At 39.7% G+C, this 24,074-nt stretch overlaps 1 protein-coding gene across 1 annotated transcript in view; it reads right to left on the reverse strand.

Moving 5' to 3' along the window:
* DLG1 (discs large MAGUK scaffold protein 1) overlaps positions 1–18,511 on the reverse strand; it is a 264,721-nt gene extending 246,210 nt beyond the window's left edge. Inside the window, exons 1-2 of the mRNA XM_052646229.1 lie at positions 18,491–18,511; positions 17,697–17,828 (exon numbers count right to left, since the gene is read on the reverse strand). Coding sequence (XP_052502189.1) covers positions 17,697–17,828; positions 18,491–18,509 — 151 coding nt within the window. The 5' untranslated portion in view covers positions 18,510–18,511. The remainder of the gene's footprint in view (positions 1–17,696; positions 17,829–18,490) is intronic.
* Positions 18,512–24,074: the final 5,563 nt, after the last annotated feature.

The following is a 24,074-nucleotide window of genomic DNA, read 5'->3' on the forward strand; positions in this document are numbered from 1 at the left end:
CGACACTGTAAATGAAGTTTCAGATTTTAAATTTCTATGTGACCTTTTATTCTGTAATTAATAGAAATACTGATATACTGCCTTTTAATAAAATCTTTTAAAATTTTAGACCAGTTTTGTCCAAAATAACTTTCTGCAATGATAAATGTTCATCACAGCACTGTTTATAATAGCCAGGACAGGGAACCAACCTAGATGTCCATCAGCAGACGAATGGATAAGAAAGCTGTGGTACATATACACAATGGAGTATTACACAGCCATTAAAAAGAATACATTTGAATCCATTCTAATGAGGTGGATGAAACTGGAGCCGATTATACAGAGTGAAGTAAGCCAGAAAGAAAAACACCAATACGGTATACTAACACATATATATGGAATTTAGAAAGATGGTAATGATAATCCTGTATGCGAGACAGCAAAAGAGACACAGATGTAAAGAACAGACGTTTGGACTCTGTGGGAGAGGGAGAGGGTGGGATGACTTGGGAGAATGGCATTGAAACATGTATACTATCATGTAAGAAACGAATCACTAGTCTAGGTTTGACACAGGAAACAGGATGCTTGGGGCTGGTGCACTGGGATGGCCCAGAGAGATGATATGGGGAGGGTGGTGGGAGAGGGGTTCAGGGATGGGAACTCATGTACACCTGTGGTGGATTCATGTCAATGTATGGCAAAACCAATACAGTATTGTAAAGTAAAAAAATACACTAAAATAAAATAAATAAATTATAAAAAATGTTCTATAGCTTACTACCCAATACAGTAGCCATACGGCTCTTGGGCATTTAAAATGTGATTAGTGTGACTGAGGAACTGAATTTATAATTTTATTTAGGTTTAATTAAATACCCACTTACTCCTTGGAAGGAAAGTTATGACCAACCTAGAGAGCATATTAACAAGCAGAGACATTACTTTGCCAACAAAGGTCTGTCTAGTCAAGGCTATGGTTTTTCCAGTGGTCATGTATGGATGTGAGAGTTGGACTGTGAAAAAGCTGAGCACCAAAGAATTGATGCTTTTGAACTGTGGTGTTGGAGAAGACTCTTGAGAGTCCCTTGGACTGCAAGGAGATCCAACCAGTCCATCCTAAAGGAGACCAGTCCTGAGTGTTCACTGGAAGGACTGATGCTGAAGCTGAAACTCCAATACTTTGGCCACCTCGTGCGGAGAGTTGACTCATTGGAAAAGACCCTGATGCTGGGAGGGATTGGGGGCAGGAGAAGGGGACGACAGAGGATGTGATGGCTGGATGGCATCACCAACTCGATGGACATGAGTCTGGGTAAACTCCAGGAGTTGGTGATGGACAGGGAGGCTTGGCATGCTGCGATTCATGGGGTCACAAAGAGTCGGACACGACTGAGCAACTGAACTGAAGTCGAGTACCCACAAGTGGCTAGTGGCTACAGTATAGGACAACAGAAATCTAGACTAATTATATAATTCAGTGCTCTGTGTATGCTCAGTCACTCAGGTGTGTCCAGCTCTTTGCGGCCCCATGAACTATAGCCCACCAGGCTCCTCTGCCCATGGAATTCTCCCAGGCAAGAATACTGGAGTGGGCTGCCATTTCCTACTCCTACAGGGGATCTTCCTGATTCAGGGATCAACCCTGTGTCTCTTATGTCTCCTGCACTGGCAGGCAGATTCTTTACCACTGGTGCTACCTGTGGGTGGGTTAGTCGTTCAGTGGTGTCCAACTCTTTGCAACCCCATGAACTGTAGCCTGTCAGGCTCCTCTATCCATGGGATTCTCCAGGCAAGAATACTGGAGTGGATTGCCATTCCCTTCTCCAAAGGATCTTCCTGACCCAGGGATCGAAACAAGGTCTCCTGCACTGCAGGCAGATTCTTTACCATCTGAGCTACCCTGTGTTGTACATTAAATCTTTGTATCTTATTTATTTTATACCTGGTAATTTATCTCTATTAATCTGCTACTCTATCTTGCCTCTCTCCCCACTGGCTAGCCGCTAGTCCATTCTCTGTATCTGTGAGTCTGTTTTTATTTTATTATATTGATTCATTTATTTCATTTTCTTAGATTTATAAGTGAAAACAAACATCTCTTACTTCGATGTTGTGGCTGAACAGCTTGGGCTGCACGTGGGGTTGGACAGAACTGGGTGGAACTTCTAGCTCAGTTTCCGGAAAGTCAGCTAAAAAAACCTGACGATCCCCAGTTCACAGGCAGACCAGCCTTCCAACCTGGTATTCCCTCCTGCCCCCTCTCACCCAAAGTTCCCAGAGGGGAGCCAAGCCCCGCCACTGCATTCTGGTGTAGCCACCTGGGAAGCCCATAATATAACTCAGAGTAAACGTTTACTGGTCAAGGAATAAAGAGTTTCCTAGATGAATTTTTCAAAAGTTCACTTGCAACTTGCTTTTATCAATCGAAATGCCTCATTTCTAGGTCTTACGTTAAGCTAGCAAACACTCCTAATTTGCTGAATCTGAGCTCCTATGGACTAGAGAACCAAATATCCACATTATTGGCTATAACATACTTAAGAAATACAAGCTGAGTAAACATCCATCAGGATGGCTATTATTAACAAAACAGTCATTGTTGGTAGGAATATAAATAATGCAGTCACTATAGAAAACAGTGTATGTTTTCCACATACACTGTGGAATGTATATGGTGGTTTCTCAAAATATTAAAACACAGACTCATCATCTGATCCAGCAATTCCACTTATGGGTATACCCAAAAGAACTGAAAGTAAGGACTCAAACAGATATTTATATACCCATGTTCATAGCAGCATTATTAACAATAACCAAAAGGTGAAGACAACCTAAATGTTCATCAACAGATGAATGGTTAATAAATGAAATGTGGTATATAAAAACAATGTATTATTATTCACCCTTTAAAAGGAATAAAATTCTGATTAAATCTACCACATAGATAAATGAATATTGAAGAGATATGATGCTAAGTAGGGTAAGTCAAACACAAAAGGACAAATATTGTATAATTCCATTTCTATGAGGAACCTAGAATAGTCAAGTACATAGAGATAGAAAGAAAATGTATTTCCACAGACTGGGATAAGAAGAGAATGTGAAGTTACTGTTTAACAGAGAAAGAAGTTCAGTTTGGGGACTTCTCTGGTGGTCCAGTGGTTAAGAATTTACTTGCCAATGCAGGGGACACCGATGCAAGAGTCCACATACCGCAAGATAACTCAGCCTATGCGCCACAACTACTGAGTCAGCACTCCAGGGCCCGAGATCCACAACTAATGAGCTCGTGTGCTGCAACTACTGAGGCCTGCGTGCCTTAAAGCCCGTGCTCTGCAACAAGAGAAGCCACTGCAACGAGAAGCTCGTGCACCACAACAAAAAGTAGCCCCTGCTCACTGCAACTAGAGAAAGCCCAGCAAAGTGATGAAGATCCAGGACAGCCATAAATAAATAAATAAATATTTTTTTTTAAAAAGGAAATTCAATTAGAGACAGTAAAAACATTCCAGACATGGATAGCGGCGATAGCAACAGAACAGCATGAAATTACTCAATGTCACTGAACTGCACACTTAAAAATGGTAAATTTTATGTGATATATATATATAATACTTTATCACAATAAAAAATAAGTTGAATGAGATTCTAGGGGAGTTTAAATGAATAAAGTATATGGGATATAATATGCGGGCCTTAGGAAGTATTACTATGAACAAAGCTAGTGGAGGTGATGGAATTCCAGTTGAGTTATTTCAAATCCTAAAAGATGATGCTGTGAAAGTGCCACACTCAATACGTCAGCAAATTTGGAAAACTCAGTAGTGGCCACAGGACTGGAAAAGGTCAGTTTTCATTCCAATCCCTAAGAAAGGCAAAGCCAAAGAATGCTCAAACTACCACACAACTGCACTCATCTCACACGCTAGTAAACTAATGCTCAAAATTCTCCAAGCCAGGCTTCAGCAATATGTGAACTGTGAAGTTCCAGATATTCAAGCTGGTTTTAGAAAAGGCAGAGGAACCAGAGATCAAATTGCCAACATCCACTGGATCATCGAAAAAGCAAGAGAGTTCCAGAAAAACATCTGTTTCTGCTTTACTGACTACGTCAAAGCCTTTGACTGTGTGGATCACAATAAACTGTGGAAAATTCTTCAAGAGATGGGAATACCAGATCACCTGACCTGCCTCTTGAGAAACCTGTATGTAGGTCAGGAAGCAACAGTTAGAACTGGACTTGGAACAACAGACTAGTTCCAAATTGGAAAAGGAGTACAACAAGGTTGTATATTGTCACCCTGCTTATTTAACTTATATGCAGAGTACATCATGAGAAATGCTGAGCTGGAGGAAGCACAAGCTGGAATCAAGATTGGCGGGAGAAATATCAATAACCTCAGATATGCAGATGACAGCACCCTTATGGCAGAAAGTGAAGAGGAACTAAAAAGCCTCTTGATGAAAGTGAAAGAGGAAAGCGAAAAAGTTGGCTTAAAGCACAACATTCAGAAAACGAAGATCATGGCATCCATCCCATCATTTCATGGGAAATAGATGGGGAAACAGTGGCTGACTTTATTTCTGGGGGCTCCAAGATCACTGCAGATGGTGACTGCAGCCATGAAATTAAAAGACGCTTACTCCTTGGAAGGAAAGTTATGACCAACCTAGACAGTGTATTAAAAAGCAGAGACATTACTTTGCCAACAAAGATTCATCTAGTCAAGGCTACGGTATTTCCAGTAGTCATGTATGGATGTGAGAGTTGGACTATAAAGAAAGCTGAGCACTGACGAATTGATGCTTTTGAACTGTGGTGTTGGAGAAGAGTCTTGAGAGTCCCTTGGACTACAAGGAGATCCAACCAGTCCATTCTAAAGATCAGTCCCGGGTGTTCATTGGAAGGACTGCTGTTGAAGCTGAAACTCCAATACTTTGGCCACCTGATGCGAAGAGCTGACTCATTTGAAAAGACCCTGATGTTGGGAAGGATTGAGGGAAGGAGGAGAAGTGGACAACAGAGGATGAGATGGTTGGATGGCATCACCAACTCGATGGACACGAGTTTGGGTAAACTCCCGTAGTTTGTGACAGACAGGGAGGTCTGGCATGCTGCAGTTCATGGGGTTGCAAGGAGTCGGATACGACTGAGCGACTGAACTCAACTGATAACATCTATTTCAGCTATTTGTTCTTTGCTTCTTACTAGGGTCAGGAGAACTAATACTGTCAGATAAGACCCAATTTATAAAGAGATTGTTACCATACTTGGCTAACTAAAACCATAAGCAAAAGTACTGACATATTTGTTAACGTATGTATGTTGCTACTGCTGCTGCTAAGTCACTTCAGTCATGACTCTATGCGACCCCATAGACGGCAGCCCATCAGGCTCCCCCATCCCTGGGATTCTCCAGGCAAGAACACTGGAGTGGGCTGCCATTTCCTTCTCCAATGCAGGCAAGTGAAAACTGAAAGCGAAGTCGCTCAGTCATGTCCAACTCTTAGCGACCCCATGGACTGCAGCCCACCAGGCTCCTCCGTCCATGGTATTTTCCAGGCAAGAGTACTGCAGTGGGGTGCCACTGCCTTCTCCATAATATATATAGGTATAGTATGGTGATATTTTTGAAATGATAGGTTGTCACAGTTATTATCACTTTCCTTAAAAAATATATATACACACACACATTACATCTTAATTCTTGACTCATATTCCATCTTGATTAACATTCCAGTTTATTCACTTTATTTCATTTGTCCACCACACTTCATCTTCAGGGTATCCCAAGACAACAGAAGTGAGCAAGTAATAATACGTCTTCAGAAACTAGTTCTCAATTACAGTTCCTTCAGTAGTATCTGTGAAGCTTTTTCAAAGGTGACCTAAACAAAAAAGGCACCCCCTGGAAAAACTGCACACACAAATTGAGCTTTTCTTAGAAGTCTCAAGTATCAATATTTTATATTTCCCATGCAGTCTCTGTTTTTCAGTGAATCTACATTGTATATGTCGGAAGAGAGTTATCATCACTGACTGTAACCATAAAGATTCAGAAAAAAATTAGATTATCATCATGACAAGTAAATATTTCTACAAAGTAACATTCTAGGATTCAAAATATGTCCTTTTTCCTTTAGAGTTTTCTAAACTAGAGAGTATAACATGGAGTAAATCATAAGGTATGTAGTCTAAAGTAAAACAAGTTACTATACAAATATAAGACAAAAACAAACAAGGTAAATTCTAGTATAATCCCAATCTCTATTTCCTAAAAGTCTATTCAACATGCCAATGTCTGAAAATCCAAGTTATTCTTAAAAGATCAACTTCATGAAAATAAAGAATTAATGAGTTTACTCTGAACACTTAACACATTCAGCCAATCAATATTAACAGAGTGTATATACTCTTGAAGTAAAACAAGAGAATTAAAAGATGAACAATAATGTCTTTGGGAGACTGAGATAATTGAGGAAAAATTTATACAACACCTAAATCTTTCCTATTTAAAGCACCTACAAAGGTAGATTTCTATAAAAATTTGATAACTGTATTTTAAATCATAGTAAATCATTTACTATTAAAGTGTAAAGAAAATGGGAGAATGTGGTGGTAGTTAAAATGACTGCCATTAAATAGACAAGAGTGATCCCATACTCATCTGAAAATACACATAGCTCACTCAGATATATACCAGACATATCATTAAAATGTCTGATGTATTTTATCATCCTTGAAAAAGATTATTTCCTTTGAAAATAACGATGCACTAAAGCAGGCAAGAAGAGAAAACACAAAAATACAAAAATCTTAAAACTTCTATTAGAGGAAAACTAGCCTTTAGTTGACTCACAGTTGAAAATACTGATTCTGTTGATCCTACAGATCAGTCTTATCACAATCTATTACTCGTTTTCCATTTGTAGTTTGCATGTGCTTTCACTGTTCTGGACCAAACTAGTTCCCCAGTTCCTGAACAAAGATCTAAATTATAAGATCACAAAACTATACCACATACAACAGAAAAATTCTCAAATATTAAACTTAAATACAAGTAATTAGTCTAACAGTACTGAGACGAATCATTTCTACCTGTTACAAAACTTTGTCTATTTGGAAATCTCTAAGATACATATACTTCAGAAGGCTTCAAATCTAAGTAAAAATTTATTATTTTCTTGCTAAAATTTAAAGTTTGCAAACACTAGGAGTAAGGCAAGTACAGAAGTTCAGAAATACCCTCAAAGGAACTTGAGGAAAAGTTTTCTAGCTTCTAGTTACAATTTGTTGTTGTTTAGTTGCTGAGTCGTGTCCAACTCTTTCTGAAACCATAGACTGCAGCATGTTAGGCTCCTCTGTCATCCACTATCTCCCAGAGACTGCTCAGATTCATGTTCTTTGAGTCAATGATGCTATATTACCATCGCATCCTCTGCTGCCCTACTCCTTTTGCCTTCAATCTTTCAATATAATATAGGTGACATCTCTAATCTATGAGTAATATTCTAGTTAATGGAAAAAATATTAAGAAAAACACCTTAACAGGTGCGACTTCTCTGGTGGCCCACTGGCTAATACTCCCAGCTCCCACTGCAGGGCTGCGTGCATGCATCCTCAGTTGTGTCCAACTCATTGCAACCCTATGGACTGTACCCCACCAGGCTCCTCTGTCCATGGAGTTTTTCGGGTAAGAATACTGGAGTGGGTTGTCAATGCAGGGGAGTAGGCTCAATCCCTGGTCAAGGAACTAAACATCACAAGCTGCAACTAAGGAATTTGCATACCACAACTGAGAGATCCCACATGCCATAACTAAAGATTGCTCCTGCCACAATGAAGATCAAAGATCCCACATGCCACACCTAACACCTGAAGCAGCCAAATAAATATTTTTTAAAAATAAACCTTAACAGATACTTTGGCAAAGATGACACACAGATGGCAAATAGGCATATGAAAAGATATTCCACCATATATCATCAGGGATATGGACATTAAAACAAGGTATCACTGTACATCTATTAGAAAGGTCAAAATACAGAACACTGACAACAACTACTGCTGGCAAAAAATGAAACAAACAGGAATTCTCATTCACTACCAGTAGGGATACAAAATGATACAGCCACTTTGGAAAGCTGTTTGGTGGTTTCTTACAAAACTAAACACACTCTTACCACATAATCCAGCAATCATATTCCTCAATATTTATCCAAATGAGATGAAAACTTATGTCCACAGAAAGACCTGCACACAGATGTTTATAGCAACTTTATTCATGACTGCCAAACGCTGGAAGCAAACCAAACATCCTTTGATAGGTGAATGAATAAACTGCAGTACGTCCAGACAACAGAATATCATTCAACACTTAAAAAATTAAAAACAACGAGAGAAAACACCCATGTATGTGGAGGAACCTTAAATGAATACCACTAAGTGAAAGAAGCCAATGTAAAAAGGCTATATGCTGTATATGCCAATGTAAAAAGGCTATATGCATATATTCCAATTTCATGCCATTCTGGAAAACATCACAATACAGAGAGTAAAAAGATCAGTGATTGCCAGGGGTTGGAGATGAGAGAGGTGAATAGGCAGAGTACAGAGGATTTTTAGGACAGTAAAACTATTCTGTATAGTGTCGTGGATATATATATAAGTATCTGTCTACAATGGTAGACACAGGTCATCACACATTTGTCCAAACCTAAAGACTATACAAACCCAAGAGTGAATACTAAGGTCAAACTATGGACTTTGGGTGATAATAATGTGCTCATGCAGGTTCATCAACTGTGGCAAATGCACTGCTCTCATGGGAGATGCCAAATATGAGAGAGTCTATGCATGTGTGAGGGCAGGTACCTTCTTCTCAATTTTGCTGTGAATCTAAAATTGCTCTAAAAAATAAAGTCTTTAAAAACTTAAAATAGATATGCGCTATCAAGTCATGAAAAGACATGGAGAAACCTTATCTTTGATAAGCAAAATGCATATTGCTATGTGAAAGAAATCAATACGAAAAGGCCACACACTTTTGAGATTTTAACTATATAACATTCTGGAAAAGGCGTAACTATACAGACAATAAGAAGATAACTGGTTCCCAGGGATTTAGGAGGAGGGAGAAAGAGAAGAACAGGTGGAGCAAGAGACAGCAGAAAGATCAGTGGTTGCCAGGGGTTTGGTGAGAAGGACAGAGGGATAAATATGTGGAACACAGATTTTAGGGGAGTGAAACTATCCTGGATGATACTGTAACAGTGTATACATTTGTCAAAGCAACAAATGTATACGTCAAGTTTATCAATGTTTTGACACAAAGAGCAAATCTTAATGTAAACTATGGACTTTAGTTAATTTAATACTGGCTTAACTGTAACAAATATACCACACTAATAAAAATGTCAATGATATGAGAAATGGGAGTGTGCAATGGTAAGGATATGGAAACTGTGCTTTCCACTCAATTTTTCTATAAACCTAAAAATGCTGAAAAAGTCTAATAATTTTTTAAATGTTTAAGGGAGAATAAATAACAAATTTATATTAAAAAACAAGCAATCTCATACTTCAATTCAAAATAATTTACAAATGTATTAAAATTTTAAATGTTGAAAAAAGAAGCCATGACAGAATTTGAATACAGTAAATATTTTTATAATCTTAGGTCTAAGAAAGTCTGTCTAAGCATAATACCAAGGGTAATTTTTTTTAAATTAGTTTAAAAACAGATGACAATGCATTAAAAACAAATGCAATTTGCAAAGCCAGGTAGCATTGATATCTCGAATGGACATTTTATACCTCTCAGGAAAAAAATGGAAAAAAAGAGTGGTGAGGGGCACATGACATGAACAAATAAATCATAGAAATTAACAATGATATAACAAAATTCTTACATCATTGGTTATTTATTCAAAATAAAACATCAAAATGACTACAGGTGTCTTCTACAGATCAGAATAGAAAATACTAAGAAGATAATACTTTGATGTGCTTAAGGGATAGTAAATTTGTCATTCTTCCACATATCTAAAAAACTAAGTTAATATAACATTTTTGACAGTAATTAAACAAACAAAAAAAATCACATCAAAAGCCTTTCTAAATTGCGCATCCCCTTTACCAAGCAGTTCAATTCTAGGAACTTATCCGAAGAATATATCAAGGATATAGGATGAAGAACATATACAAAAGCAATGTTGTCTGCAATTCAGAAAAATTATATATCTAAATGCTCCTGGGAAATTATAACTACAGAAAAATCTATACAGTGCAACAGTCTTTAAACAGCACAACCGATTGATACGGAAAGGCACATAATGATAAACTCTGTGGGATAAAGATAGTTAAAATGTACAGCACAGAGAAGTCACACTGTATACACTTAAGCAAATTCAACCACAGTACCTCTTTTCACCAAAAATAGGGAAATTCTTCCTATTAGTCCAGTAAGCAAATGCCAGCAAATAAAAACTGAGAAGAGAGAAGACTGTTCCCTCCGTAGACTCCATTATCATAGCATCTCTCTATATTTCACTGTGCTGAATGTGATTCTAGAATTATGTGCTTTTAATACTAAAGGTCATTTAAACACAAGTCAACTACTTCATCTGCTGCCCAACTGAAGGAATTATTTCTCTCCACTAGAGAGAAAAACAGTGGAACTGTAGTTAATGAGAAACAATTCCTGAAGAATTTTTAAGGATAATTTTAATCTGATAATATTTTTCATTTTATATAACAATTTTAAGTATCAATTCCCATTGAATTGTAGAATCAATTATACCATGTTTTATTTGGAGCTTCCCAGGTGGCTCAAGTGGTAAAGAATCCACCTGCCAATGCAGGAGACCGGGGTTCAATTCCTGGGTTGAGAAGATCCCTGGAGGAGGAAATGGCAACCCACTCCTGTATTCTTGCCTGGACAATTCCACCAAAACCACAGGTGACAAAAGAAAGAATACTGGAATTTCCATGGACAGAGGAGCCTCGTGGGCTACAGTCCATGGGGTCATAAAAAGTTAGACGCAACTGAGCACCATGTTCTACACACAAAATTTGTATGCAGGGCTTTGTTTTGCAAAATGAAAGAGTGTATATATACACAAGAATAACATTCTAGAAGGATCTTTACCCTATGGAAGAAGTAGGTTATCTCTGTTGTAAGAATTCTGCTTATAATATTTTATATTAAGTACACGTATCTGATATAAATGTTTATGAATTCCACTCTGGAGGGTTAGACAAAAGACAACTAGACAGCTAATGTACAATGAAATACAATCCAATCATTTCAGAGAGAAAAATTTTACCAGTTAATTCATTAAAAGCAAGCACAATGTTTTTGTAAACTAAAATATCCAACATTCAAACCTACTCAGGCACAGATTACTCTGCTTTTGACTAAACCAACATACATTTAAAAACTCATTTTGAAAAAAAATTAAAATAAAAAAATAAAAACTCATTTTGATTTGCAAAGAAGGAAGTACATAAAATTTTAAACTATGTATTATAATTTGTTGTTTCACACACTAGAAAGAGAAAAAAGGTCAAGCCAGTATCCAAAATAAATTATTCCAACACTTTAAATATGATATGACTAACAGTCATAGTATATTCCTTAAAACAAGGTATGTATCAAAAGGAACCAGAACTTCTCAAAGAAATGGTTGATTCTAAGGCCGGGGCAGGTTATACACAAGATGAACCTAGAACATCATGTTATGCCAAAAACTACATAAGTGCTTAAAAAAAATGAGGGAAGGCCATAAAGACATTACGGCCAAGCTAGAGAAGACTTACACTAGGTAAATCTGAGACAATCTGAACACCCAAATCATTAAGGATGATAATAAGTGATCAACCACTGAAAGAAATATGATAGCTAGATAGGTAGGTAGGTAGGTAGATAAATGGAAGAGGAGTGCTCTTAATTATAGTAAAATACCAAGCAGCACTTTTCTGTAGTTAACTGGAAACTATAGAAAAGTGCAGCTGTATTAAAAAAAAACTCTACTACAATCTTTCAACTGTCATTTTCAACACAGTAAAAACTGATTCAGGCAAGCATCATCAGTGGATGCTAAGCCTAGGTGGAAATGTCTCTAAAGAGCAGGGAGACTACAAGGTGTTAAAGTGTCCCCTCCATATACTGCTTATAAACTGCAAAGGGGAAAAAAGTAACTACAGACTACAGCAATCAGACAATACCTTAACAGGGTGATTAAAATTAACATTAAATGAAGGGCAGAAGACATCATGTACCTATCTGGATGTACAGAAACACAGAGAATACACAACCTGAGTTTAATCACAAGCAAATATTAGCAAACTTACAACAGGAAACTTTATATAAAAAAAATAAGAGCAGGGGGAACTATATGCTTCAAGTATGTTAATGTCATAAAAGACACAGGCTGTGGAAATGTGCACAGATTAAAGAAGACTAAAGAGGAACCAGAGATCAAATTGCCAACATCTGCTGGATCTTAGAAAATGCAAGAGAATTCCAGAAAATCATCTAATTCTGCTTCATTGATTACACGAAAGCCTTTAACTGTGTGGATCACACAGACTGTGGAAAGTTTTTCAAAAGATGGGAATACCACACCACCTTACCTGTCTCCTGCGAAACCTGTATGCAGGTCAAGAAGCAACACAACCGAACATGGAACAACTGATTCAAAATCGGCAAAGTGAAAGTGTAGTCACTCAGTCGTGTCCGACTCTTTGCGACCACATGGACTGTAGCCTACTGTAGCCATGGGATTTTCCAGGCAAGAGTACTAGAGTGGGTTGCCATTTCCTTCTTCAGGGGATCTTCCCAACTCAGGGACCGAACCCAGGTCTCCTGCATTGCAGGCAGATGCTTTAGCATCTGAGCCACCAGGGAAGCCCCAAAATTGGGAAAGGAGTATGCCAAGGCTGTATATTGTCACCCTGCTTATTTAATTTATATGCAGAGTACATCATGCAAAATGCAGGGCTGGATGAAGCACAAGCTGGAATATCAAGCACAAGCTGGAGAAATATCAATGTCAGATAACCAGATGACACCACCCTTATGGCAGAAAGCAAAGAGGAATTAAAGGACCTCTGGATGAGGTGAAAGAGGAGACTAAAAAAGCTGGTTTAAAACTCAAACATTCAAAAAAACTAAGATCATGGCATCTGGTCCCATCACTTCATGGCAAACAGACGGGGGAAACAATGGAAACAGTGAGAGACTATTTTGGGGGGGCTCCAAAATCACTGCAGATGGTGACTGCAGCCATTAAATTAAAAGACGCTTGCTCCTTGGAAGAAAAGCTATGACCAATCTAGACAGCATATTAAAAAGCAGAGACATTACTTTGCCAACAAAGGCCCATCTAGTCAAAGCTATGGTTTTTCCAGTAGTCATGTGTGAATGTGAGAGTTGGACCATAAAGAAGGCTGAGCATTGAAGAATTGATACTTTTGAACTGTGGTGTTGGAGAAGACTCTTGAGAGTCCCTTGGACTTCAGGGAGACCAAACCAGTCAATCTTAAAGGAAATCAACCCTGAATATTCATTAGAAGGACTGATGCTGAAGCTGAAGCACCAGTACTCTAGCCAACTGATGCAAACAGCTGGAGCATCAGAAAAGACCCTGATGCTGGGAAAGGCTGAAGGCAGAAGAGGATGACAGAGGACAAGATGGTTGGGTGGCATCACTGACTGAATGGACAGTCAGTTTCAGCAAGCTCTGAGATGGTGAAGAACAGGAGACAGGAAGGACAGGGAAGCCTGGCGTGCTGCAGTCCATGGGGCCACAAAGAGTTGGACATGACACAGCAACTGACAGCAACAATAAAGAGACTTGACAACTAAATGCAATACCTGGATAGTATATCGGAAAAATTATTGGAAAAGGAAATTTTTAATATGAGAAAAACTGTCCCTACATAGATAACCAGGGCTAGAAGAAATATTTAAAGATGCTTTTACAGCTCTCTGTGATTGCAAGGTTCTAAAGAAATTCAACCAGCTTCTGCTTTTTCATAGTATGGCCTCAAAGCAAGAGTAACAAATAAGTAACAACCCAATTCAATCAAAACCACCAACCAGAAAGTTAATAAAATTTTCCTCCAATTCCATAAAGTTGTAGCCAATAGTCTGATCCATATTCTGTTATAACTGTTTTCCTTCCTCAAACCTACACACACACACACAGGTGCACAATGATACACTAACATATTATATCACTGAGGCCAATAATAAGCAAAAAATCTAAGGAACTCTGACATTTTACCATTATAGCTGGAAGTTTGTAAACTTTGACTACTGAATACACTTTTCAAAATATGTAAATTCCATCATTATAAACATTCTCCTTAAAGTAAAAACTTTTAAAAAACATTGACCCTACAGAGGTCTAGACTGGTACAAAATCTTTGAGGACCACCGAGATCCTCTCTGATCCCAGACAAACCTGAGAATGAGAGATGACCGCAAACCACTATGGACCCTAACAGCTGTCATCAAACCATATCCAATCTATTTTACTCACAAAATTTCCAACTAGAAGTACAGAAAATGAGACTACAAAATCAAATACAGTAAGTTTTCAACTTGCTCTCACCTAAATCAGGGATTAAAATTAGGTGGACTTTATTTCCCATTTATACAAAAATAACACCAGATGTTTGGGGAATAAATTTTTTTCAAATGTACAGTTCATGGATTTTTTTAAAACTATAATTTAAATACTCACCTCTAAAGAAACAACTTAGCTGAAACTCAGAAGTTAATAAAATCTTTTCTACTTTCAGTAATTTTTAAATCGACAAACCATCCTTCAAGGATACTACTACCAAGCCTCAGAGCAAGAACAATGATTACCATATTTCACTGAATTGAGGATACTGATACTGACACTATCAACTATAAAATGCACCATTATTTCACATGCCACTAAGAATGTAAAACCAATGCTAATATATATCCACTATAAAATCATCCCAAGTTCAGAGATGTTAAAGTTTTAAAACTGGTATCTTAGAACAGATATAGCGCTGTATGTGCATGCCTATTCCTCTGAATAACAACAAAGTGGTGGTGGTTTAGTGGCTAAGTGGTGTCCAACTCTTGCAACCCCATGGACTAGTCTGCCAGGGTCCTCTCTTCATGGGATTTCTCAGGCAAGAATAATGGAGTGGGTTGCCATCTCCTTCTCCAGGGTATCTTCCCGACCCAGGGACTGAACCCGTGTCTCCTGCACTGCAGGTGGATTCTTTACTGTTGAGCCACCAAGGAAGCCCTCAAGGTGCCAGAAGCCTAACCCTAATAATATATCAACTACAGGGTAGGGGGATCCCATGACAACTTAGGTCCTTGCACAAAGCTGTTATAAATGCATGGAAACAGTGGATACAAACTACCAATTCAAGAATCACTCAATAAATAACTGTTGTAGACTGCAAGTCCAAGTAGTAACTAAGTAATTCACTATAGCCTAAGGAAATGACTTCCAAACTCTTCAAGTAAAAAACCTAAGCACCATATATGATTTTCAACAATTAGTGGTCAAGACCCTAGGTCTCCTTTAATTCAATGATTCACAAGTATCACCTCAGAAGATGAAGTACTACCTACTAAAGGAAAAAACAGTTAACAGAATTTTTCAGTACATACTATGAACACAATGGACTCTAGTTTAACTTAGGGTAATTTACAGGTTTAAAAAACTATCACACTGTTTCAAAATCAATGGTACAGGTGCAAAGGAAAGAAAATCTTACTGACCTAAAAATTTTCAAAAATTAATCCAACTTAAGCATGTACCAGAAACTGTATTTATTAATAGTGTCAACAATTAATTCAATTACAGTATAGAAACACAAAAAACCTTTACTAAATTTACTTGTTTCAAAATTCCTAAAATGTATTACTTTCCTCACACCAAAATCTGATACTATATTCTATATGACCTTAAAATATAAGTAAACCTAAACAGCAAAGCTTAAATTCACAACCAATAAAATTACACAGGACAAAGAAGATTGACAAGTATAAGTTACAATTAGAAAACTAACTCTATCAGAATTCAATTATGCATAAGAATAAACACATTCAAAATATGGGAGGCAGAATATATCCAAAAACAAAAAAAAATCCCCATCAACATTGCAAATCTACTTCCCATCTCAATCTAAGTGTTGGTTCTGGTTGACTACTTCACTAATCATTTTCTTAAGTCATGGACTCCACACAGAGAACTCCATCTATCTATGAATTACATATAAAATAAGACATACAAGTCATACAACTTTTTCCTAAATGGTGAGCCTACTAAATAAAACATTCCTAGGTTTAATGGTGATTTAGAAAATAACTAAAAATGATTTTCCCTTCCTTTGTTGTTTTTTCAGAGGAATCCAATTGATCCATTTGGACCTTAAACCCCAGAACTTAGAAATTCAAATGTAATAAATGTCCAAAAACAAAATAAGCAAAATACTGGTCATTTTTAAACATGAGTGACAGGCATATAATAGTTCATTATACTGTTCTCTCTGTTGTCGTGTATGTTTTCAAAAGTTTATAATAATGCTAAATTATATTTAAGTGTACTGAGTGATCTTCTTTAACGTTTTAATTCTAAAGCTAATTTAGTAGAGTATCAATTTACCAATAAGCTATTTGATAGAATACATTAATTTGAAAGTAGTATAGGATAAGATACATTAACCTCAAATCACATCAAAAGTTACTCCATCGATACACAGATATAAGGCTGTAACTACTGAGGAAAAAAATGTAACGCGATGAAATGTCTTATTTTAATATGTTATACAGTCATTGATTAATAAAAATGCATTTTATTCTTGAAATTGAAAGGGACAATTTTTCTAGTTCAGTGGTTTGTAAACTTTTCAAGGTACCTAGAGAAGAGGCCCAGAACAGATCATCTTGTTTTATATACCAGGAATTGTGTACAAAATATAAGCTTTTGCTTTGAAAAAGAATCTAGCTACTTTTTGGGAAAAAGGTTAAAAGCCACTGTTCCACTGCATCCACATGCTACAGCTAATGTAGTGACCTAGAAAAGATTATATGATTTATACCATCTCATCCAATCAATAGCACTATCAGGAGTAGAACTCAGCACCCTTGTTCAGTTCTCCTTTAAAACAATGAACCACATCAAATTTAAGTAAGAATTAAGAATAAAATTTTGTTTCAATATTCTTGTCTGTAAAACAAGATTAGACCAAGATTATCTGTAAGATCATTTTTCAAGTCTAAAACTGTAATTCTACAAATGCCAAGTTTAAACAGAGGTCTATATTAAGAGAATGAATGTTCTTAAACACAGAACTTTTCAAACATTTTCAGAGATTCCAGAGAAATAACAAAACCAACAAAGAAACAAGCTAACAGTTATTCAGTCATTACTTATTGCAACCTCTTCATTTTTTAATGCTAGGATATTACACTTTGTTATCAAAGACCACTGAAATAATCATACTGAAAGTTTTTTTGGTTATTAGATATTTTTGGAACAGATATTGGTCTAAGTATCAAAATACACAATTCACTGGATGTTCAAGTAACTGCATGCCTCACAGAGCCAAGTCTATCACTCTCTTAAGTTTAAAATAAGTGAATTCAGAGAAGCCTTAAGCCCAGCTGACACACAATGGTCACAAATAAAGTTTTAATTCCCACCTATTAAAGCCTGAAAGAGGTTGCTCTGGAATATGTTAATAACCCGTTCTATGGAACTTCTGAGCTGTCTGTCTTCTGTTTGGCTTAGTTTCGAACGATAATCTTCCAAAAGGTGCAGTGCTCTCTGGGTATCTGAAAAGAAAAAAAAAGTTTGATTAAAATTATATACTTACAAGGAAGTATTACAAACTAGCTATGCAGCAAATGACTCTGCAAGATACCTAAACAATTCTCCAAACCTCCAAGTCAATCCATGCTACTGTTCCTGTACACATAAATAGTCCTTAGAAATGATCCAAAAACTGTTCATTATGTCACAATAAAACAAGGTGAGTAGTTTGTAACCAATGTGTTGTAGTGATCATTTAATCAGTGTTAGTAACATAGTTTCAGTTGATCTGATATACAAACACTGATTACTACAATCCGTCATTATAATTCAAATATTCTTTCAAAACTAGTAGTTCTTAGCTAGTATTCCACATTCGTTCACGAAAGGGTTTACTAAGAATGATTTAAATGAAATATTAAAACGCCAACACAAACTTTTAAAAAAGACATTTCTGAGGGAAAAAAGTTAATTGCCTCTCCAGTCACTACAGAGATGTCAAGGGAAAAAAGTTTGACAAACACTTAGGTGTTTCCATCTTCTGAATGACTGAGGCTTAGATCCCGTAAGTAATAAGGCTAAGGCTGGGCTGTCTCATCAGTTACACAAACATCTGTAAAACACAGCAAGCACAAAACAGAAAAAAGCAAGGGATACCCACAAGAGTTCCGAAGTAAACTCTCACCTTGCTTCCGGACCGGCATTTTTCTCCAGAATCAGGAAGAGAGCACACACCTTAGAACACAAAACAGAAAGGAAACAGAACTGAATTCAGAAAAGAGCAGAATCGAGGTTAACCTAGCATTTACCCCTAACTCTCAAATCGAAAAACTCCTAGCCCTATTTGAAAAGTCCACCTGGCCAAGTTTTCCCAAGTCAAAGGAGAAAGAGCCTCAAAACCCAGCAGTGTCAATGTAGAAAGCTTTAACCTAAGGTTGGGTTCCCCTGCAAATTAAGAGCAGACAGGAGCAAGCTGCCAAACTCTCCTCGAAAGCTGCCCCTTCTCCAAAGGGAGCTTAATGCTAGACGTGGGGCCACCCCTCCCCCGGCATAAGAAGGCATACCCCCCACCTGCTACTGGGGGGTGAAGAGGCGCTCCGACCCTTGGCCCCTAAACCAGTAGAGACTGTAAAGCAGTCCGAGAAGGAACCAACTGGATTGATCACCCCGCCCTGCTCGGGCCCCCTCCTCTCGCTTGCCTGATTCCTTGTTGGCTTCCTCCGAGCTACTCCAGCGAGGGCCGGACAGGACAGCGGCCGCTCCCCGACGCCCTCGTGCCCCACATGCACACCTCCGCGGGCCCCCACACCTGCGGCGCCGCCACAAAGTTCCTGCGAGTGGCGTGCGCTCGGAGCTGGGGTGCGCCCCGGCCCGTCTCCCCCGCCCTGCCCCGCTCCACGTCCCCCCGCCCCACCCGGGGCTTGCGGAGCTGTGCAGAGGGGGGTGAGGGAACGGGGGAGGAGCTCCCCTCGGCGGCTGCACCCCCGTTGCCTCTTCCTCCGCCTCAGCCGCCGGCGCCTCCTCACTCGCCGGTGCCCGCTAGCCCGCTCGCCTTCTCAGCTCTTAGCCGCCACACCCCCGGAACCTCGCCTCCTTCCGCGCCCCCAACCGCTCTCCCCCCAAACTTTCCGCCAAGATGGCGGCCCTTGATCTGGATTGCCGCGCCCCCACGTGACCGCTTTCCCAGCGCTCTCAGCCAATGGGAAGTGAGGAGGCGGCTCGCGCCGAGCCCCGGGCTCTCAGCGCTGCAACCTTTGGGTTCGAAGAGGGAGGAGGGCCGGGAGGGGGCTGGGGACGGCAGAAGGGGACCTGGGGAACGTCGAAGTGAACCTCCTTGCGTAAAGGCGCGGCCACCGAAGTGGTTCTGAGAACAAAGGAGGTGACGCACAGACTCTACAGGTGGGCCAGGGCGCCCTGGAAGAGCCCGCCTTTACCTCGTCCTAGCCCGCCCGCGTGTCCCGCGGCTCTGAGCGAGTAGCGCACCAGGCGAGGGAGAGTGACAGTGTCGGAAGAGAAATGTGACCTCACCTACACCAGATCCAGGACACACATTCCGAGACACCCTTTAACATCACTAAACGCGTGTCGTTTCCAACTCTGCCGGAGAGAGATCCACCCCGGGGGTGGATCCCCAACCTGGAAAAGCATTCTCAGGGAGGTGTCGACTGCACCACCCACGATAGGGGGCGGGAAAGGGCGGGGCCTGGGAGGGGGAAAAGGGAGGCGTTTGCGAGGGGGAGGGGTGCCGTCTCTGCATTCTTACACTTGGTGCTAATTTTTTAAAGTTACTGTTAGCCCCTCAGTAAAAGTTTTGGAGGAACTGAGTTAAAGAAGGGTAGGTAAAATATGGAGATTAGTTAATCTGATAAGAAATTGAAGGTTTTGCCAGAGAATTTTTTAAATCTAAGTGATTAATTCCAAGTATGAATGCATTTAAGGAAGGGAATAGAAAATTGGTTCGTTCGTTTTCTCATTCATTCTCCCTTGCCTGCAACTCCCTCCAAGTCAACAGCTTCAAGTATTAACCAAGCTCTGGCGGCCCCTTTAAGAACTCACCTGTAGCTACCGCTGAAGCTCAGCAAAACTAGTTTAAAGCTAGTTTACGTAGTCCCTAGGAGAAGGAAATGGCAACCCACTCCAGTGTTCTTGCCTGGAGAATCCCAGGGACGGGGGAGCCTGGTGGGCTGCCGTCTATGGGGTCACACAGAGTCGGACACGACTGAAGTGACTTAGCAGCAGCAGCAGCAGGAAAGGGACTACTAGCCGGCTGGGACCCCGCTTCGGGGCTGAGCCTCCCAGGATCTGGAAAAGGAATTGGGCAAAGATGTCCAAATCACTTCCACATCTTCGACCCTTTTCTGTGTAGCAGCAACCTCCATGCTCTGATCCAGAGAGAAGAATTTGCCTAAGATCACCCAATTCAGTTCAGTCACTCAGTCGTGTCCAGTTGTTTGCGACCCCATGGACTGCAGCGCGCCCGGCCTCCCTGTCCATCACCAACTCCTGGAGCTTACTCAAACTCATGTCCATTGAGTCCATGATGCCATCCAACCATCTCATCCTCTGTCGTCCCCTTCTCTTCCTGCCTTCAATCTTTCCCAGCATCAGGGTCTTTTCCAATGAGCCAGTTCTTCCCATCAGGTGGCCAAAGTTTGGAGTTTCAGCATCAGTCCTTCCAATGAATATTCATGACTGTTTTCCTTTAGGATTGACTGGTTGGATCTCCTTGCAGTCCAAGGGACTCTCAAAAATCTTCTCCAACACCACAGTTCAAAAGCATCAATTCTTCTGCGCTCAGCTTTCTAATAGCCCAACTTTCACATCCATACATGACTACTGGAAGAACTATAGCTTTGACTAGACAGACCTTTGTTGGCAAAGTAATGTCTCTACTTTTGAATATGCTGTCTAGGTTGGTCATAACTTTTCTTCCAAGGAGCAAGCGTCTTTTCATGGCTGCAGTCAGGATGTGCAGTGATTCCTTACAAATAGCTATGAAGAGAAGAGAAAGACAAAGGAGAAAAAGAAAGATATACCGATCTGAATGAAGAGTTCCAAAGACTAGCAAGGAGAGACAAGAAACCCTTCCTCAGTGATCAATGCAAAGAAGTAGAGGAAAACAATAGAATGGGAAAGACTAGAGATCTCTTCAAGAAAATTAGAGATACCACGGGAACATTTCATGCAAAGATGGGCTCAATAAAGGACAGAAATGGTATGGACCTAACAGAAGCAGAAGATATTAAGAAGAGGTTGCAAGTATACACAGAAGAACTGTACAAAAAGATCTTCATGACCAAGATAATCACGATGGTGTGATCACTCATCTAGAACCAGACATCCTGAAATGTGAAGTCCAGTGGACCTTAGGAAGCATCACTGTGAACAACGCTAGTGGAGGTGATGGAATTCTGTTGAGCTATTTCAAGATCACCCAGAGTAAGTGACAAAACTGGAACCACAGAGATCATGTCTGTCAAAACTAGAAGGCTTTTCCCAGTAAACCAGATAGCCTTTCACTGGGGCAATATCCTTGGGCTAATAAAAAGAAGTCCAAGGAACCTTGTACTGTAATCATAACAGTTGCTCAGATGTATACGGGTTTCACTTCTGGATTGCATCTTGGAATCCTAACTTGTTATGAGAACCCAATGACTTAAAAGCTCGTCTAGAATTACTATCTCAGTTTAAGATAAACTGAGGTCCAGAGAGGGGAAGCAACTTGCCCAAGGACATATAGACCAATCAGTGACAGCAGCCCAGAATTAATGCTCCTAGCTTCAGTTCAAGTTTCCTCCCACTGTGACTTTGGACACCTGAGAGTAGTATATTGCTGGTGTATTGATAGAAATTTTCTTTATGTGTTCCTGCATCATGGGAGCTTGAGCAACAGTTAAAGCAGCATTTCAGAGAAGAAGTGGGATGGAAAAGTAAAAGTAAGATCTTAAAAGCAAGTGTTTAAATAGGAGGATTTTTAAAATAGTGAAATAGGTGGTGGGGAGGGTTAATAGTGGGCTTCCTTGGATGACTCAGATGGTAAAGAATTTGCCTGCAATGTGGGAGACCTGGGTTGGATCTCTGGATTAGGAAGATCCCCTGGAGGTGTACATGGCAACCCAGTCCAGTATTCTTGCCATGAGAACCCCTATGGACAGAGGAGCCTAGCAGGCTATAGTTCTTCACGTCGCAGAGTTGGACAAGACTGAGCAACTAAGCACAGCACAGCAAGGGGTTAACAGTGAAAATAACTAATGGCATGCATGCTGTTATCAAGGCTTCATTGATGATCTGTGAGTGAAGTGGTTCCACTTCAGGAACCATTCTAAGAATGGAATCGGCAGAATTTAGGAGAAGAGGAAGAGATTTCATCTACCCCCTTAATTTCATCTGTTGTTCATATATGTTCACTTGGTAGGTGATGGGGATATAAATAAAGATCTAAGCCCTGCTCTCAAGGACCCACAGCCTAGTAACAAATGGACAAAGACCAATGCAGGTTTTCTCAGGGGCCACTGACAAGTCAAAAACAAAATCTATGTGAGTTCTCAATGTCTTCCTAGTCCTCTCCCTAAAAACAAAAAGAAGCAGAGAAAGAAGAGGAAACAAGAGGACATGAAGCCCTTTCTTCTTGTCATCTTTTAGCCATACGTGGTCAGCAGTGTCCAGAATGGACATAAATGAATGACACTAACACCTGTTCCACCCTTGGGGTTAGGACAAGTCCAGGCCCAGAATGTGGAGCCTTTATTCTTCATTCCTCCCTTCTATCCATCAGTATTAGTTACCTAAAGCTGCATAACAAATTCCTCTGAGCTTAGTAACTTAAAACACAGTAGCTTAGTAACTAAAACAGTAATAAACATTATCTCACATTTTTTGTGCATCAGAAATTCAGGAGAACTTTAGCTGCATGGTTCTGGCTTGTGGTCTCAAGAGACTGCAGTCAAGATGTTTACCAGGACTGCAATCATCTGAAGATTTAACGGATTAAAGGAGGCTCTTCCAATATGACTCCCACATGGCCTCTGACTTTTGGCAAGAGGCCTCAGTTTACCAAGCAGTTCAGTCTATAAGGCTGCATGATTATCTTCATGATATGGTAGCTGACTTCCTCCAGAGCAAATGTTCATAGAGAGCAAGGCAGCAACCACAATATCTTTCATAACCTAATCTCAGAAGTAATATGCCATCATTTCCACAGCCTCATATTTGTTACTCAGGCCAGCCTCAAAGAGTATGAATATCAGGAGGTTAGACCCAGTGGGGGCCTCTTAGAGTCTGGCTACATCATCACAACATATGAAGCAATGGCATCTGGATTTTTCCAAACTTTTATTTCCTTGAAGATCTCCTCACTTCAGGCAGATAGCATCTGCCATCAACTTCAGACATCCTGAAATGTGAAGTCAAGTGGGCCTTAGAAAGCATCACTATGAACAAAGCTAGTGGAGGTGATGGCATTCCAGTTGAGCTATTTCAAATCCTGAAAGATGATGCTGTGAAAGTGCTGCACTCAATATGCCAGCAAATTTGGAAAACTCAGCAGTGACCACAGGACTGGAAAAGGTCAGTTTTCATTGCAATCCCAAAGAAAGGCAATGCCAAAGAATGCTCAAACTACCGCACAATTGCACTCATCTCACATGCTAGTAAAGTAATGCTCAAAATTCTCCAAGCCAGGCTTCAGCAATACGTGAACCGTGAACTTCCTGATGTTCAAGCTGGTTTTAGAAAAGGCAGAGGAACCAGAGATCAAATTGCCAACATCC

The sequence above is a fragment of the Budorcas taxicolor genome, chromosome 1 (assembly GCF_023091745.1).
Source record: "Budorcas taxicolor isolate Tak-1 chromosome 1, Takin1.1, whole genome shotgun sequence".
Taxonomy (NCBI): domain Eukaryota; kingdom Metazoa; phylum Chordata; class Mammalia; order Artiodactyla; family Bovidae; genus Budorcas; species Budorcas taxicolor.